At 44.7% G+C, this 17713-nt stretch overlaps 1 protein-coding gene across 1 annotated transcript in view; it reads right to left on the bottom strand.

Moving 5' to 3' along the window:
- LOC8051296 (NADH dehydrogenase [ubiquinone] 1 alpha subcomplex subunit 10, mitochondrial) overlaps nucleotides 1-17713 on the bottom strand; it is a 30583-nt gene extending 12870 nt beyond the window's left edge. The window contains exons 1-5 of the mRNA XM_002405582.5: nucleotides 16953-17713; nucleotides 16367-16453; nucleotides 16169-16290; nucleotides 3346-3434; nucleotides 3217-3271 (exon numbers count right to left, since the gene is read on the bottom strand). Coding sequence (XP_002405626.3) covers nucleotides 3217-3271; nucleotides 3346-3434; nucleotides 16169-16290; nucleotides 16367-16453; nucleotides 16953-17691 — 1092 coding nt within the window. The 5' untranslated portion in view covers nucleotides 17692-17713. The remainder of the gene's footprint in view (nucleotides 1-3216; nucleotides 3272-3345; nucleotides 3435-16168; nucleotides 16291-16366; nucleotides 16454-16952) is intronic.

A 17713-nucleotide genomic window follows, 5' to 3' on the forward strand; every position in this document is an offset into this window, starting at 1 on the left:
GCTTTTGGTCAAGGTCATTTCAGAACTTCCATAATTTCATTAGTTGTAGTACTTCAGTTGCATGGTACCTCCACAGACAATATAAGCTAAAACGCCGCATCCAGCCTTTTTCTGCCTCTGCACTCCCGACAAGCTCTGTTATCTCTCAATTTATCAGAGAGTCTGAAGTATGCAATCTCAACTTCGCAAATTCTTTGTTTGGACCACAGATTTCTCTTGAAAACTGGCTGGCAGGCAAAAGAAGCATAGAGGACTATTTCAGTTCAGTTCATAATGTCCGTGAAAGTACACAGGAAAAGATGTTTCAATTTGCAAACTCCACTACTTGCTACTATTTTCTTTTTATCTTTGGAAGAAGCTAGTGGGCTTAACGAACAAGGGGAGTAGCAGTGCCGCATACCATTTGAGCACAAACTACTTGCCCTTTTAGCATGTGACTTTGCAATGCAAACGTGTTAGGCACTTTCCAAAGCCATGAGATTGTGGCCTTAAAAGTTGAAATCTGAACTTGTCAAGGTCCGAATTGCCAAGTCACTTGATCACATGAAGTGTACCACATATTTCCAGAACTGCTTGCCTTTTTTTAATGATTCTGAGGGCAAAACTGACATACAGGAAATATAGTTTCCGATAAACGCAAATCCAGTCGGCTCCATTTCTCTTTCTTATTCACACTGTTAACACAATGTTCTTATTTACAATGCTGTATCAAGAACAAGAGGTCCTTCCCTAGCATCTAAATGCCTCTTGAATGAACCTCCAATACTTATGGGATTGTACCCAACCTCTGAATTACATTCTTTAAAGGAGCTGTGCAAAAATTTCAGTGCTTTGCTTAAATAATTTGGGAGTTGGTGTCCCTACCTTTCTCAAGTAAAGAACAAAAAAACGCTTTTGCCTGCATGTCCTAGTTTTTATTTTAAAAATAGACAAAGATTGAGGTTTTCGGTACCTCTCAACTCCTTCACCATCTTCCGAGTCACGTGCGCTGTGACGTCAATGGGGGACGCGCGGGGTTCCGGTGAAGCTCTCTCTCTAGAGCCATCAGTAAGCAGCAAGAACTCATCCACTCGTGACCGCGTGACCATGTGCTTGCGCAGCGCAAACAATATGGTGATAGGAAGAAAGCCTGATCCGGGTCCGGCCATCCGCATCCGGCTCTGCCCTCGTACCCCTCCGGCTTCTGGCAGCTGTTCACGGTAGCAGATAGAGCTGACGGTTTGTGAACCTAGGATAGATGGCGCCACTAAAACTCCGTATAATAAAAGCTTTGTTGATGATACTAGGTTTTTGATGCATTTATATTTATGTTGGAACGACAAAATTTATAGAAAAATAACCTTTTATCGAGCAGGTATTCGCAAAACTTTCTATCTTTCTACAAGACCCCCATTGACATCATGCCGCGTAGTTCTCATGACCGCCGCTCGCAGCTGCAGGTTGGGGAATATTCTCATTTTTGGCTCGCGATTACGCGGCGATTGCAACATTTCAAAGGAAGGAGGTGTGTTTTCTGTCCTTTGTGGCAAGATAAACAATGTAAAAAGTAGAAGATGCCAATTCTTTCAACGTTAAAATCGTTGCAAAGCTCCTTTAAGATGTCCTTCCTAGTATCAGAAAACAACCTGGGCTATGACTAAGTAGCTTCCATGATAGCACTGACAACAAAGTGCAGGTCATTATCTATGCAAATGCCACTCGCTTGTTTCCCACTGTGGGCAATACTGATACCGTACTGATACAGAAACCAACTCTATTCTAAGCAATTTCTCTACTATGTGATCAGACATTAATGGCCATAAATTAAATACAATCAAGTTCACAGCAATTTTATTCTGACCTACAAATAGACCAAGGCTGACAAAAAATACAATCAGACTTGGTGGTTTGCCAAGGGAATCGGTTAACCAGCATAAATCCTTACGCGAGATTACTCTAAACTATTTTCTTGCTAAAACTTCTCAAGTTGTTAATATCCTTACTCAGTCATATTGTTTCACAACTCAGTATTAAGTTAAAAAATGATCATGGATAATTTCTGTCCCTTTTAAATTACTGTCACTACATATCCAACCTTGAACACATTAGTGCAAAATAAAATTTTACATAGTATGGCAGATGTTTCATAAACTTAACCACACACAACTTTTATTCTCAAAACACCAAATACCTTCTACAGCACTGTTTCCCAAACTTTGCTACACTGGAACCCAAGAAAAATATAAGATATTGTGTCGCGACCCACCCCCATCGGGGCTTTTTGCAATGTCATAAGCTTTTCATTTCAGTGCATGAACAGTAATACACAAAATTGTTGATGAAAGTTAATCTGACAGTTAACAGTCTGGGCAAATCAGCTAAGCATAGAACCATAGTGAAAGAAACAAAAAACAATTACGCTAGCAAGAATGACTGTTCATAACCACTAAAGTGGGTTTGTTTCCTAGAGCAGTTTTTTTTTAAAACAAGGGTGCAGTTTGGAAACCACAACTGTCATTTCCAGTTTAACGTTAAGCTGCGAGCTGTACTTCGTTTTCATCGATGCCAGCGCAGAGAAGCCAAGCTCGCATTTTTTTAAAGTTCACGAGACTCTTCACGACCCCTTGTTGAATCTGTCGCAGCTTACAGTTTGGGAAACACTGCCCTACAGAATGCATGTACAAGCAACGTTTTGCTTTATTTCATTCATACTTCATCTCACCATTCATAGATCTTTTTTTATACCTTATCTCTGAACTTACGAGGCAGGAAAGTATTATTAACACAGACATCACAGTGGCATGGGTCATCTGTTGATCTCATAATTTTCAATTCCTACATCAGAAGGTACCACAATATATTAGCAATGTACCACGATGTACCAGCAATAAATGTCTTACAAACAACCTAGACAGATAGACAATCAGCAAGAGAGACTTTTTCATACTCTTATTAGTTCCTTGGATATTCAGTTTCACGTTTTTCTTTTTCTGCTAATCTCTCATCAAAGCAGCTATCCATGTAGTTGCTATTGACAGCTTTTTGTCTCTAATTCCCTCCTGTGTTTCCGGACAAAAAGAACTTTGACCGACAAACAAAAATTTATTAATTTTCAAAAGAAAAACAAACAGCAACATAATACTACTGAATAAGTAAATTCTAGTATCTACCATGGAATGCAGAATGGAAATTAGCATTGACCAAATGATACGGGCAACCGTGAACGACGGAACCCACCAGTTCGAACTCCCCAATGGTGGTCCAGTCATAGAGAAGCAGCTCACTGTTGTCCCTGTCGTGGAAGAGTGCAGTGAGACCCAAAGCCCTGTTTGGACAACTGGCTGCACTTTCCCCATTTCCACTCACCGTATGGAACGCAGGTAGCTTTGCTTGTAAAGCCTGTCAATCTCGTCCAGGTACTCCTTGGTCAAAACCTTGCTCTGGACTTCGTAGGGCTGGAAATATACAGCAGATAATGTAAATGCGTGGGTACACGGAGCCACACAGTGTACCCATTCAGTTGTTTGGGTGGAAGTCAAACACTCAGTTTTACTGTGGAGAGAGAGACAGAGAGAATAAATGTTTACGAGATGACACCAGAAGACTCGAGCGAGCTGCTGAATTCTCAGCACTGTAAAAATCTACGACTGAAGAAATGCTGAAAAAAAGACAAATTGCAAGACTATTCAGTGTGTACCCACGCTGAATAGCGTGGGTACACACCCTTTCCTCGATTTTAGGATTTTGCAACGCTTGAATTTTACCACTTAAGTTAGCACCCCACATGCACATTTCCCACCACACTGATATGAATGAGAAAAATCCTTAACTAAGCTTAAAAAAAAGGGTGATTGCATGTTTGGACTAGGGACTTAAACCGTAACCATAACCGAAAACCTGTAACCATAACCGAAATGAAACCGTTTTTTGAAATTTATGAAAACTGCAACCATAAATTATTTACCGGTAACCAATATTAACCGGAAAAAAAAATATTAATTTTTTTCCCGAACGATTTTGAGGAGGGATCTTGAAATGTCGTGGCCATTTGACAGAGTTACCTTCAGCGATTCGTGCATCTGGCAATACATTTTCGTTCAGTCTAAATTTAGGATTAAGAATGCTTAGTTGGAATCTGGGGTCGAGCTTATAATGAAAAGTCTATTTCTAAATCTGCCACACTCCTACAATCGCTACATGTATTCAGTATGTGTCGCCTTCAGGGTATTAACTCGTAGAGGCTGCAGGAGGACGATGGCCTGACCAGCTTCGAATTTCAAGTGGAACTCAATTGTATTGTCTGTACCCCATGCTCGTCTTCTTTCTGGATGTCCGAGCATTGTGGCTACCGCCACATAGCTCTCCCCTTTGAAGACGGAGTCATCCCAGTGCACGATTTTTGAAGTCTTGCTGGGGGTCGAGATGCAGCTTGTAGTGGCCTGCACGGAGGGAAAAGCAGGCGGCTGATCTGGCGCGAGTGTCTCGATAAATATTGGCTTGAGTCAATCGGTGGACACGATTGTGTTGCAAGCGTTCACACCCACTGTGAATATCTTTTCGCCATGCACAATGATGGGGACCGGTGTGAGTGCCTGAAGGAAACGACGGGCACTGTTGACGTGCGGGAAAACATGGACTGTCATGGAGATCCCAGTGGAAGAAGGGAGTCTTGTTCTGGTGTGCTCAAGTAGGTGTTGCATGAATGTCAGAAAAAAGGCGAGTTAAGTCCTCTGTAGGGCACAACAGCGGTTGGTTTTGAAACATAGGGTGTGGCGGGGGAAATCAACTCAGCGGAAAGGCATAGTGGTGCACAGCATACCAGATGGGATGCGGCACAACCGACGTCTTCCTTTATGGCAGGAATGCAAGCCCAGGAGGACGATCGGCAGGGACGTGACTCATTGTTCTGGGTCAGCGTGCGCCACGAGAGACGTCTTTAGATGCTGAAGGAAGCACTTGACTAGGCCGTTTGTTTGCGGGTGGTAGGCCGTAGTGTTGAGATGTGCGATGCCGAGGACAGTTGTCGATTGTCGGGAGAGGACTGGCTCAATCTGTCGTCCACGATCTGCGATGACCTCTGTGGAAACTCCGAAACGAGCAATCCAAGTAGACAATATTGTGGACGTGACAGTCTCGGCAGCGGTGTCAACGATGGGAGTGGCTTCTGGCTGGAGCGTGAACCTGGCGATGACGGTTAGAATGTATCATTATTAGTGGTGCAAAAATATCGATAGTACTATCGATAGTCGCTAAAAATCTGACTATCGATAGTAAAAAAAGTATTGATATAGTACGGTACTATCGATAGTCCACCATAGAAAAACTATCGATAGTCGACTATTGTAAACCTATCGATAGTACTGTCGACGGTTTACTATCGATAGTTTTGCGAAACTAGTAGATTGCGTCAATCCCTCTTCTCTTTTTCTCGCTTTATTTTTTTTTTTTCAAATGGGACACCAACTAGCTTAAGCACTTACCATAGTGGTGCAAAACTATCGATAGTACTATCGATAGTCGACTATCGAAAAACTATCAATAGCACTATCGATAGTCAACTATCGTAAAATTATTGATAGTTGACAATCGGAAAACTATCGATGTACTATCGATAGTCGACTATCGATAGTTCTGTGGCACTATCGATAGTTTTGGGAAACCTATCGACAGTATCCATAGTCAATTTATCCATAGTTTTGCATCAATAATCAGTATCTCTCGGATGACGGTAAGGGTCCGATCAGGTCCACGTGAATGGTGGCAAAGCGAGTCTGGAACAGCAAATTTTGACAAGGGCTTGGTGGTACGACATGACATGACACCTTGCATCGTTGACAAGCAAGGCACGCACAGGCTCAGGTGCAAATATTGGCGTTCATTTCCGGCCAGACAAATCGTTCCGCAATGAGGTGTTGTGAACCGCGAATTTCTGGCTGTGAGAGACCATGTAGGCCTTGGAACACCCGACGACGTAGGGGCGGAGGAAGATGAGGCCACTTACGTCCCAATACAGGGTCGACGTTACAAACGACTCTTGTGCCTGGCTTAGGGAAGTAGACGGCTGCGAGATGCAGAGACTATGTCATGGGAGAGTAACTGGCATTAGACGACCTGAATGCGTTGGTAAAAGGCTGCTGATCAGGGAAGATCACGAAGGCTTGTCCCTCCAGAAAGGAACAGAGGTGCTTCACAGCGAGGTAAGCTGCAAGAAGCTCCCAACCGAAGGTATTATATTGTTGTTCGGTCGGCTTTGATATCTTACGAGTTTCAGCTCAGTTTCTTAGAGAAGAAACTGAGCGGATGCCACTCGCCATTCATGCGCTGCTGCAGCATACCTCCAACTGCGAAGCCGGAGGCATCAACCAACACGCCCGTGGGGGCGTCGTGTTCTGGTTGAGCCAAGAGCATGGCGAATGCGAGACGCTCTTAGATGGTAGTGGTAGTGAAGGCAACACCAGCAGCATCGGACCAGCCCAGAGAAAATGATGCAGATTTGATAGTTTGAAGGGGGGCTTTGAGAAGCTGCAGAATGGTCGCGCAGAATGGAATAAACCGCTGGTAGTAGTTGACAAGGCCCAGAAAATGGCGGAGTTCGCAGAGCGATTCGGGACGTGGGTAGTCGGTGATCGCTTTCACCTTGTCAGGGAGAGGGCGTATGCCACTGACGTCAACGAAGTGGCCCAGGAACTCTAACAACAAAACGCCGAACTTATATTCCGCTGCATTGATGATAAGGCTTGCTCGGCGAAACATACAAAAACCAGGCGCAGATGGCGTAAATGTCCTGCCGGTGAGGTGCTGGTGATGAGGAAGTCATTGACGTAATGGTAGTCCGCAGAGAATGACGTCGACGAAGCGCTAGAAACTTTGTGCGACGTTTTGCAAAACCGAAAGGCATTCTCGTGACCTAGAAGAGGCCAAACAGTGCGACGATTGTGGTCTTTCCCACGTCCTCAGAAGCGACGGAGATCTGGTGGTGCGCCTTCTGTGGGTCCAGTTTTGAAAATGTATTGTGCATCCCTTAAGGTTGATGGGGAAGTCCTGGATGTTGGGTATGGGATATCAGTCAAGGCAGGTCACTAAGTTTAGGTTGCGATAGTCGCCACAAGGTCGCCAGTAGCCCGGTTTCTTCTGAACGAGGTGAAGGGGACATGATTAGCTACTGGAGGATGGGCGGGAAATGCCTCTCTCCATCACATGCTGAAATTCTTGCTGAGCAATACATAGTTTCTCTGGCATAAATCGACAGGACTTGGCATATGTGGGCTGACCCCTGGTGATAATGCAGTGAACAACGTCGTGCTTGACCGGTTTGCTCTAGTCAGGAGCAGAGGTTAGTGCTGGAAACTCGCTCAGGAGGTCCCCGCAGAGCGACAATATTGTCTGGCAAGTTGTGAAGGCGAATAGGTGGAGTGCGGAAAGGCCTGTGCTGCAGTCAAAGATCTTCTTCCGAAAAAAGTCAACCAGAAGGGAAAAGTGGGATAGGAAATCCGCTCCCACCTTTTCAGCGGCAGTCTTGAACGAAGCAATCTAAAGCCTGGTTTTGAGAGTGTATGTCAGTGTTGCCCGACTGCGCTGGGCTGTGGGTTTTCTCGTCAGTGGGCTGTGGCAGCCTGCGTAGGCACGATTCCAGACGCTGCTGGTGGCTAAATTACCGCGTTTTCTTTTTTCTTTTATGCTCTATGGCGAATAGAAATTCTCGGGATTTTTAAGAAAGCATTGTACTACCTTTAAAAATAAAAGCAAACACATGAAAGCTATTTCAGGTGAGTCCATGCGTGACAGAACAAATGCAACTAGAATGTTTGTTTTATTTTATGTTGATTTTTTACGGTACCATACACTCAGCCGTGTCAATCTACAAAGGACTTTTTTGTCAAAAATATTTTACCACACAGAATAGCCAAACTGCATGGGTATTCCCCACTCGCAACACGAAATTCAACGAGTCTCATCAATTAAACAACATATATTGTACGTACTCCACGGTGGCGCGTAGTCCGAACAGGATTTGAGAAAGGTCTCAAATAACACAGCCCGACACGCGACTCCCGCTCTCGTTTAAACTTATTCCTCCGTTCTTTTTGATTGGGTTGGTGGCGCCATCTCTCGGCATGTTTCTTTAACACTTCATTGTTTCAATAGTTTGAGTTTTTTTCCATAGAGGGCAGAAGCACTCGTAAGCGGCGGAAGCGCGGGTCGCTTCGAATTTCGCTGGCTGGAAAAAGCATGGCAGCGTTTGCGCCACGCTCCTTTTATGGGAACTCATCGCGTGATTTCGTGGAAAGTGATGACGATTTTAGCGAAGAAGACAATTATGTGCCTCCATCAGACGACGATGAAACATCCTCCGCTGACTGCAGTGGCAGTAGCGACGAAGAAGTGTGTGTACAAGACGACAACAACAGTGGAACCTCTCCTCCACGTGCGCCGGCATTGTCCTCGTGGACTGCCTACACAGACGATCTCCCAGACTTCCCTGATGTGGCGTTCACCGTTCGCGACCCTGGACCACAGGTTGGATCGTCAAGCCTCGGCTCCGAACTTGAGTTTTTCCAGTTATTTTTTACGGATGAACTCATCGGAGAAATCGTGCAAGAAACAAACCGGCACGCCCACGAGAAAATTTCATCCATGGATTCGCTCGCTGAGCAATCTATATGGAAAAGTTGGGAAGACGTTTCTGTAGAAGAATTCAAGGCTTTTCTCGGTGTCCTCATGAACATGGCCCTCAATCCCAAGCCGGACATCAAGGAGTATTTCAGCCAAGAAATCTTGAAGAAGATGCCATTTTTTCCCGCCGTGTTCACTCGTACAAGATTTCTCCAGATATTTTGGATGCTGCACGTCTCTCCACCTCCGTATGGTCCCTCACACCAGCCGACACGAGGTAGTAAGGTGAGAAACATCGTAAACTACATCGACACAAAATGCCGTGAGCATTTCAAGCCCGGCCCGAAGATTTGTGTCGATGAGAGTACAGTTGGCTTCAAGGGCAGGGTCTCATTCAAATGCTACAACCCGCAGAAACCAACGAAGTGGGGCCTCCGTGTCTATGTACTCGCCGACTGTAGAACAGGCTACATATCAGCATTCGAGCCGTACTACGGTAGCACAACAACAGAGAGCCTCTGCCGGCCAGACCTCCCCTTCACGTGTCGGATCGTCCTGCACCTCCTCGGCAAAGTGCAACGCGCTTCATTCGGAAATGGGTACCACCTTTATACGGACAGGTTTTATACTTCCCCGCAACTTGCTGAGGAGTTGCTCTCTCAGGACGTTTTGCTCACTGGCACTGTCATGACCAACAGGAAGCATATGCCCCAGCAGCTAAAGAAGAAGTTGAAGAAGGGTGACGTGGCAGCGTATCGGAAGGGTGACTCGTACATGGCCCTGGCTTGGCAAGATAAGCGTCAAGTTACCATGCTGAGCTCAGCACACAATCCCTCGACGAAGCCTGTGACAAGAACACAATACACGGCCAGGCTGTGACACTGGACAAGCCAGTAGTCATTTGTGACTATACAGAGAACATGGGAGCTGTTGATCGAGCCGACCACTACTGCGCGAGTTACGCGTTCTGCCGCAAGTCCCTCAAGTGGTGGAGAAAACTTTTCTTCAGGATCCTTGAGGTTGCCATCGTCAATAGCTTCCTGCTAATGCAGATGCAACAGGCTGCTCAGGGACTGAAGGGGCAAAGGCACCTCATGTACCGCCGTAAGCAGATCGAACAGCTGGTTGGCGACTTGCGAGTGCGACCAAAGAAAAGAGGACGAGAATCACAATCCGACACTGAGAGATTAGATGGAAAGCAGCACTTCATATACAAGCTACAAGAACGTACCAGCAAAGACTGCGCAGTGTGCAGCGATCGGAAGACAAAAGGAGGCAGGAGAGAAACAGTTTTCTACTGCAAGACTTGCACAAAGAACCCCGGTCTCCACCCCGGAGATTGCTTCGAAAAATATCACACGCTGTCAAAGTATCGCTAGAGAGCGCGGGAATGCAGAAGCACTGCGAAAATAAATATTTCTTGTTACCTCTGTACACTGGAGTAATTTTTCTTTCTCCTTACTAATGCGCACAAAATTATATCTGACCGGAACCACCGTCAAGTTGGTCAGACTATCTGACCTCAAAGGGTTAAAGTCTGAAAATATATCTCCAACCAAAAAATGAAAGGCAACCCGACGTTTCAAAACCAACACGGTTTCTTCTTCAGGGGTGTCGGAAAGTGGGCCCTTGCAAGGATCAAGGAGACAGCTCCTTGACCACAAGAACCAACCTCACTGTGGAGGAGCTGTGCCGTCCGCTCGAGTTTTGTCTCGGCAGCACATACTTCACCTTCAAAGGGGAACTTTTCAAGCAGGTCAGTGGCACTGCAATGGGTGCGGCCATCTCAGTCACAACGGCGAACCTCACGATGGAGGCAATCGAACAAAAAGCGCTGAGGTCTTTTCCCAACAGCCCCAAAGTATTCATGCGCTATGTAGATGATTGCTTCTGCATTCTCAAGGAACGGGACGTGAATAATTTTTTGGCGCACCTCAACTCTATCGAGCCAGCCATTAAATTTACCGTAGAATATGAGACGGATGGCACCTTGCCGTTCCTTGATGTGCTGGTGAACCGACAAGGACAAGATCTGACGTTTGTGGTGTACCGAAAACCAACACACACCGAACGCTACCTCGATTTTGTCTCCAACCATCCAACGAGTCATAAGGCCTCAGTGGTTTCGACCCTGCTGCGTAGGGCAACGACTATCTGCTTGTCGGAAACCGATAGAAAGAAGGAGAAGAAGACCATAATTGAAGACCTAAAGAAAAATGGTTACTCTAGCAGCTTTATTGAGCGCATCGCCCGACGGCAAGGTCTCGCCAGACAAAACCAGATGCCAGTAGAAGAACGACAGCCCCATCGAGTCGCGCGCATAAGCGTTCCCTACGTAAAGGGAACCAGCGAAGCGCTCGCACGAGTACTGGGAAAGCAAGGTATTCTGGTGGCCCACAAGCCCACGTCCACACTGGGAAGGTTTATGCCAAGACCGAAAGACCGTCCACCAAAGGAAAAAGCACAGGGCGTGGTTTACACCATTCCTTGCGCAGAGTGCCCCGCAACCTACATCGGCGAGACGAAGAACTTTCCCGAGCGTATCCGCCAACACAAGAACGACGTGCGGAAGTTCGACAGTGAGCGCAGCGCCATCGCCGAACATTGCGATACCCTAGACCATCGCATTGACTTCGCGAACGCGCACGTGGTGGACACAGAGCCCAATTTTCGAAGAAGACTTTTCTTGGAATCATGGCACATCCAACACACCCCAGGAAACCTAAACAGGTCGCTGGGCGCTCTGCCCTCTGTGTACGCACATGGCCTCCGTGACCTGACGGAAAAGCTGAAGAGATGACCATCTTCATAACTAACAAGTTATTTTACAATTTTTCCAATTTCCTAACTTCTCTTTTTTAATTTTTTCTTTTCTCTTTCTTTCTTTTTTTTCCTTTTTTTGAAGACAAAGAGGTTGGGAGCTGCTGCTGTGTCCGTGCGCCTTCAGTCACCCCTGAAGAAGAAACTGTGTTGGTTTTGAAACGTCGGGTTGCCTTTCATTTTTTGGTTGGAGATATATTTTCAGACTTTAACTCTCACCCAACCAGGCAGATATCTGTCGAATATGTTTACTTTCCACTCATAGTCTTTCTCAATATCCGAGCCCGTGGCTATCGCCACCAACTAATCAGTTAGAATTCGGAGATGTCCACAAAACTTGGTTCTTTCAAAACCATCAATGTTCCTGACCTACAGCAGTCAGTATAAAAAATGAAGTAAATAGACCATCATGCAGAGCTGGCGGAAAACAAAACCTGGTATTGATTTGTCGAAATTGTGTCGTGAATGGCTATTTTGGAATGACACAACAAGAAAAAAAAATGTCAGAAGTTTTACACTGACATTCTGTATAATGTCACTGTCGAATATATATATCAACGCACAACATCGAAGACCATAGAAAGGAACGAAAAACACAGAACATATTTTTATAGTTTTCTGTGCTGTTCGTTTCTCTCCTTAGTCTCTCAATTTTATTACTGTATTCAGGGGCGGATTTAGAGGGGGGATCCGGATGTCCTGACCCACCTCTTGATTTCTAAATGTGTAAAATTTAGGGCGTAAAACTAAGGAGAGGGGAAGGGGGTTCCTAAACATATGGTACGCTGACCAACACCTGACCCCCCCCTCAGGAAATTCCTGCATCCGCCCCTGACTGTATTCCACTTAGCAGTATTTTACAAGATTAGGGCTAGAGTTCTGCTCCTTCCTTCAGTGTGGGCAAAGCCTCTTCTGCATATCTTAGGTTGCAACAAACTATTCTTCCAGCACCTAGTGGGAACCTTCAAAGGGTTGTTTACAAACGCTGCCAAATAATAAAATAGCAATGTTTATTTTTATTAAATAGAATGCGATAATCCCCAAGTAGCGGGGGTAACATGTATGCTTGGGTATCAAACTATATAATGCAAATAAATGTAGTGAAAAAGTGTCGGAGCTACAAACGTGTCCAACTTTTGATTAACTAGAAGTACTAAGATGTTTTTGAGTTCCAGCTATTGTGAATGTCCCATAGTTGGGTATCTGGGACTACTTTAAACCTTTTGTCATAAAACGGCTGCCTAGCATTTCAATCAAACAAATTAATGGAAAAACTGAAAAAGAAGAAGGTTTTTAGGAATGTGTAGTTGGTAACCGAAACCGTAAAAAACGGAAACGAAACCGATATCAACAGAAAACAGAAACCATAACCGAGACGTTATATTTTTTGGTTTTAGTCTCTGGTTTGGACAAACAATTCCACATTCTGCACCTTAACGAAGTTTGACAGCTTCATTTAGAGGACGAGGTTAAAATTCAAAGGAAATACTCTATCAGTTCTCCTCCGAACCTTATACCAAGTGTCACATCAAACCGATAAAGGCAATTCATGGCCGAAATATCAGTACACAGAAGAAATAGAATACTAAAAGAAATCCCAAAATGTATGTGCCAACGTTGCTAATACTCCAGCACTCCCTGTTCAATTACAATGTGTCTAACTCTATGATGGAAAATTTCCAATTAAAACTAAATTTGTTCCACAAGCCTAGAATGCAGCTTTGGGCAACATAAGCTAGTTTTGTTTGGTGTGCCATATAAATTAAAATATAAACTATATAATACATTCCCTATGAGAGAATGGTGCATTCAGTACACTTGTTGTTACTAAACAGAAACCTGATCCATGGGTCTGTGTGGAATAATCTTTTTTCTTTTTTTTTCCCCAGATGAGAGAATGATTTGAGGAGTACAGTGACTTTGGCATTCTCAAATGTGAAAGATGAACAGACTATAGTCAGATGCAAGCTAAGAATGCACCAGAAGCCATACTAGCTCATTGCTTCCATTGCACTTTGGCCGGGCATGCTTACAAAACTCTCAAATGTTACCCAAGGTGAAAGCTTGTGCTGCTTGTTTTGTTTGCACTATGGAGCACCACTTGTCAAAAGGCTCTGTTTCATTGAGATGCCACAAAACAGGATCAGAAGTAGCAGCCCTAGGCAAGCTTAAAAAGAGACATCCTCTAACAAGCATTTCTTGCTTTTCTGCCGACTGAAACGAGGGACTAGTCAGACGCAGCTTCTAAGGCAAGCCGCACAAACATTAAGTGTTATGAATCGAGGTGCTCGCTCTGAAATCGCACGGAACAATCGAGGCCTGCATGTAAAGAGTACAAACTTCCACCAAAGATGTAATTTAGGGAATTAAAAATTAACTGTAGGGCTAGTTGGTTATTCATTACCAAGTTATAGCACAAAAGACTAAGACAGGAGGCTGTCCTGTCCCATTGTTCCTTCCTGTCCTATTCTTTAGTGCTAAAATTTTGTAATTTGTAATGTAACTTAGTGATGCCTTTTGCTTCGTAAAATCTGAAGGCGTAGCTCCGTTCCTGTGAAAGATTAGACCAATCCTCCTGGCATTTGCAACGGCAAACGCCAACACAAAGAACTAAGTCATCTGAGGGTTGTGCTTGTGGTGCCACCTCCAGTAATGTATGTGCTCCAACAAAAAGCATTGTTGGAGCACACACATACCTACTCTTAATTCCACTGCAAATACTATTTCAAGAATCATGCAATTAGCCAGTCAAAATCAAAACAGTGCTTCGAATTTGCCTTTTCATTTCTGTGCAAAAAGTTGTTAGCATGTATTGCAAAGCGTATATTGAAATTTCAAGGGTAATTTAGTTTGCACATCAGTGGCATCTGACATGTGGAGATTTATGATGGTGGAAAGTCAGCACATTGAGAATTAATATGCCATAAAAATACAGCTAAACTTATTAATGGTATACCCAAGTTTTCATTCCACTGCTAAATCAATTTAATTTCAATTTCAACTGCATCCAGAAACAGGGGGGCGGGGGGGTTGGGTCTGTTTAGAGGTGTTAGCTAAACATAAAAAAATAAACCTATGGTGCAGTTCAGCTACACCTAATCACTGTGATTCATCAACCCTTTCCCAATAGCTAAGTTCAAAGTAATCTTCCTTAAAACTCGAAATTGAAAGAAACAAAAAAACATGACCACAACAAATGATGTCGCAACAAACTTTTCAGAATGTTGCGGTCTATCATATAAATTATAAAAGTGACCACAATTTTATTGTAAAAATTTTACTTCCACATATACCTTGTCAGTCAGCATTCATCAGCCTTTTTTTCTTCTTTTACATGATGCACGGTTGTCTATTATTTTACCCTGGAAGTGTTTTACCCCTCAACACAAGGCTGCACTGCAACGAAGCTACATGCCGAAATTGCAAATTTTACTCTGCGGGCGCAGTTTCTCTGCAGTACACGAGTGCGCGGTAAGAAGCACACTCAACAGGGCTAATTAAACCGCCCGAATAGACCAGGAACAACGAGAAATATCTCGAAACTTCTGAGTATCATGTCGCGTTTGATACAAAGATCATATCAAATCGCACATATTCAGAGCAACACACAAAGATGTAGAAAATTCGTGCAAGCTTATCATATTAATCTAGCAGTGTAGCGACGACTGAACTACAGTGAAGTCCCAAAGTGGTTGCCCACAAAGAGAAGTGATTCAGAAGGGGAAATAGGCTAAAATAACAAAATCTGTACGCATGCAGAAAAAAACAAATCTTTCCAGCGCTTCGTTACAAGGTGGAAGCGAAAAGATGAGAAAGAAAGAGAAGCTCTCGCCTTACAACGAACGCATTGTGGAAGTTCGTTGTAAATGGTTTTTGCTATATCAAACTGATCGTAGTGTTTCCTGCTGCTCGTTATAAACGGGTTTCACTCTATTAGTTTGTCTTGATAACATGAGACTAGCTTTTGGCACAAATTATCCACATTTTGATGAAATGTAGTAGGACGTAGCAGGGTAAACACTTTGGTGCAGTTTGGCACAAATGGTGCAGCAATCGCATCCCCGCATCTCCCGTTAGGCACACCAAGCCGACGGCGGCATTCGGTCGAAAACAGATGATGCCATCGTCTACTTGCTTCCCCCAGCGGGAGTTGGTGCCCCAAGCACTACCATCGGTTAACACAGTCGTCTGCAGTTGCGTTCGCCGTTGAGAATGTCAGGGGTTTTGGTTTAACCTTTTACAGGAACAAAGCTATGCCTTTAAATTTCACACCTTTGGTGAAAGCCTCGGCTCATTACGGGTAAGCCCTTAATTCATAATATCCTAGATGCCTGTTAGGCTTTTCATATTCACTGAATGCCCAATGCAATATTTCGAGGGACCATGAAACAGAAGTTGGTGGTAGGAAAACAGATGACTCTTCCCTCCCACGTGCGATTATCTTGTGATGGCACTGGGCCTCTGGAATGATGCATTGTGTTCTCAAACAGTGCTACTGATGTTTTTTTTTTTTTTTTTTTTACTTTTTCTGTTTTCTTAGTTTTGGGGCTACCTCTTAAGCTGCATGTTCAAGCTTTGGCAGGCCTGACTATGTGGGTTACTTGTCCTGTTTCATACTTTATGAATATGAAGAGTTTATTTTGGGCGCTATTAAGGCGTAAGTAAAAAAAGATTTGTCATGGTTCCTTTAATAAGCTTTTCTGTAGGCACAGCTGTAGAGTGCTAAGCAGGAAAGGGAGGTATACGACAAACTTACAATATTCCTTTCTTTGATCCTTTGAAGAAGCACGTTGGAGGGAGCATCGAGGTAGATGACCAAGTGGGGGCGAAGCAATTCCGGAAGCCCCGCTTCCTTCATCAAATTGTAAGCCTTCAAGGCTATGTGCGCAGGGATAGAATAGCATGGCCGTCAACACTGGGTTCGTGCACGTTTTGTGGACTCAGTCACGCTTACCCAGCTTGGAGATGTAGCCAAACTTGTGCATTGTTTCTGCAAACACGAAGTCGGAGAACGGACTGCGCTCTAGGACAACTCCTTCCCCTGAAAGGTGAAAAGCATGAATCCCGTTAAAGGTGCACAGCAAGTGTTTTCCACCTCACTTATGTGGGGCTTTAACTCAATCCCAATAAACTGTGCCAATTCCAAATATTCACAAATTGAGAGGATGGAGTAGCAAGCTACTGAATCAAATCTTTTAGCAGAACACCTTAGTTATGCTGAGCGAGAGCAATGTGGTCCACTGCCAAATTTTTTAGGTGAAATCGAGACATGACCCACTTTAAGGTTATGAAATAGACAAACCCATGCTAATCTAATTATTTTGCTAAGTTACTTTGGAGCAACGTGACGTGACCTAAACCAAATATTTACACCTTACATTCATGTTAACACTCTTAGAGCGAGCCTAGTTAAGAATGATACGCCTTTGCATAGTGAGGATAGTATATCCCACCTAGTTTCGACACACAGTTTCATCGCAGTACAAAATAACCACAGTTGTCCTCTTCCAAGGTGCATGGCAGAAAATCACACGACTTACCGGTGTTCAGAAGGTGAACTAAAGCGTCGAGGTACCTCTCAAAGCGCAGCTGGAACATTATCATTTGCATGCTGGCCACGTTAACGTTGTGCGGGTCTTCGTAGAACTTCTTAATGTCGCAGGTGCGGCACGCTTCCGGGGCCAAATGGTCGATGCTCCGCAGGTCAAACCCGTACTCGTCCACGTACAGTTGATCGAATGAGGGTTCGCCGAAATACTTCATCCCCAGCTCGTCGGCGAGCGACTTGGCGAGCGCAGTCTTACCGACACCGATGTTGCCTTCCAACACGATGACCTTCGTGTTTTCGTCGAAGCGCGACTCGACCTTGTCGATGAGGTCGTGGTACCAAAAGAACCTCTTGGTGGCGTACGGGAAGGGCTTCGGCTTCTCGACGGGCTCCCTAATGTGCCTGTTCTTGATGCCAGCCGACTGCTGCAGCTGAATGGTGCACCTCGCCAGGGGAAGCAGTCTGCCAGCCGACGCCTTGGGCAGCGCATGGGCGCACACGCTGAGCCGCACGATCGACAACATGACCACGGGGCTGTCGGGCCTCTCCGATCTGCGGGCACGAGGGGCTATCGCACCGATGAAACGCGGCACTCTACGATTTATTTTGACTGTTTTGACCTCCAACCAAAAGATCCAAGAAATGCTATCGAAGGAAACCGAAGTTAACGGCAGTGTTCGGCAGGGTTGCTTTCCGCCGGAGTATACGGTTCGAAAAGCGCAACACGTCATATTTGGCGGCTTTGAACTTAAA

Source organism: Ixodes scapularis, unplaced genomic scaffold (genome assembly GCF_016920785.2).
Source record: "Ixodes scapularis isolate PalLabHiFi unplaced genomic scaffold, ASM1692078v2 PGA_scaffold44__24_contigs__length_19508400, whole genome shotgun sequence".
In the NCBI taxonomy this organism is placed as follows: Eukaryota; Metazoa; Arthropoda; class Arachnida; order Ixodida; family Ixodidae; genus Ixodes; species Ixodes scapularis.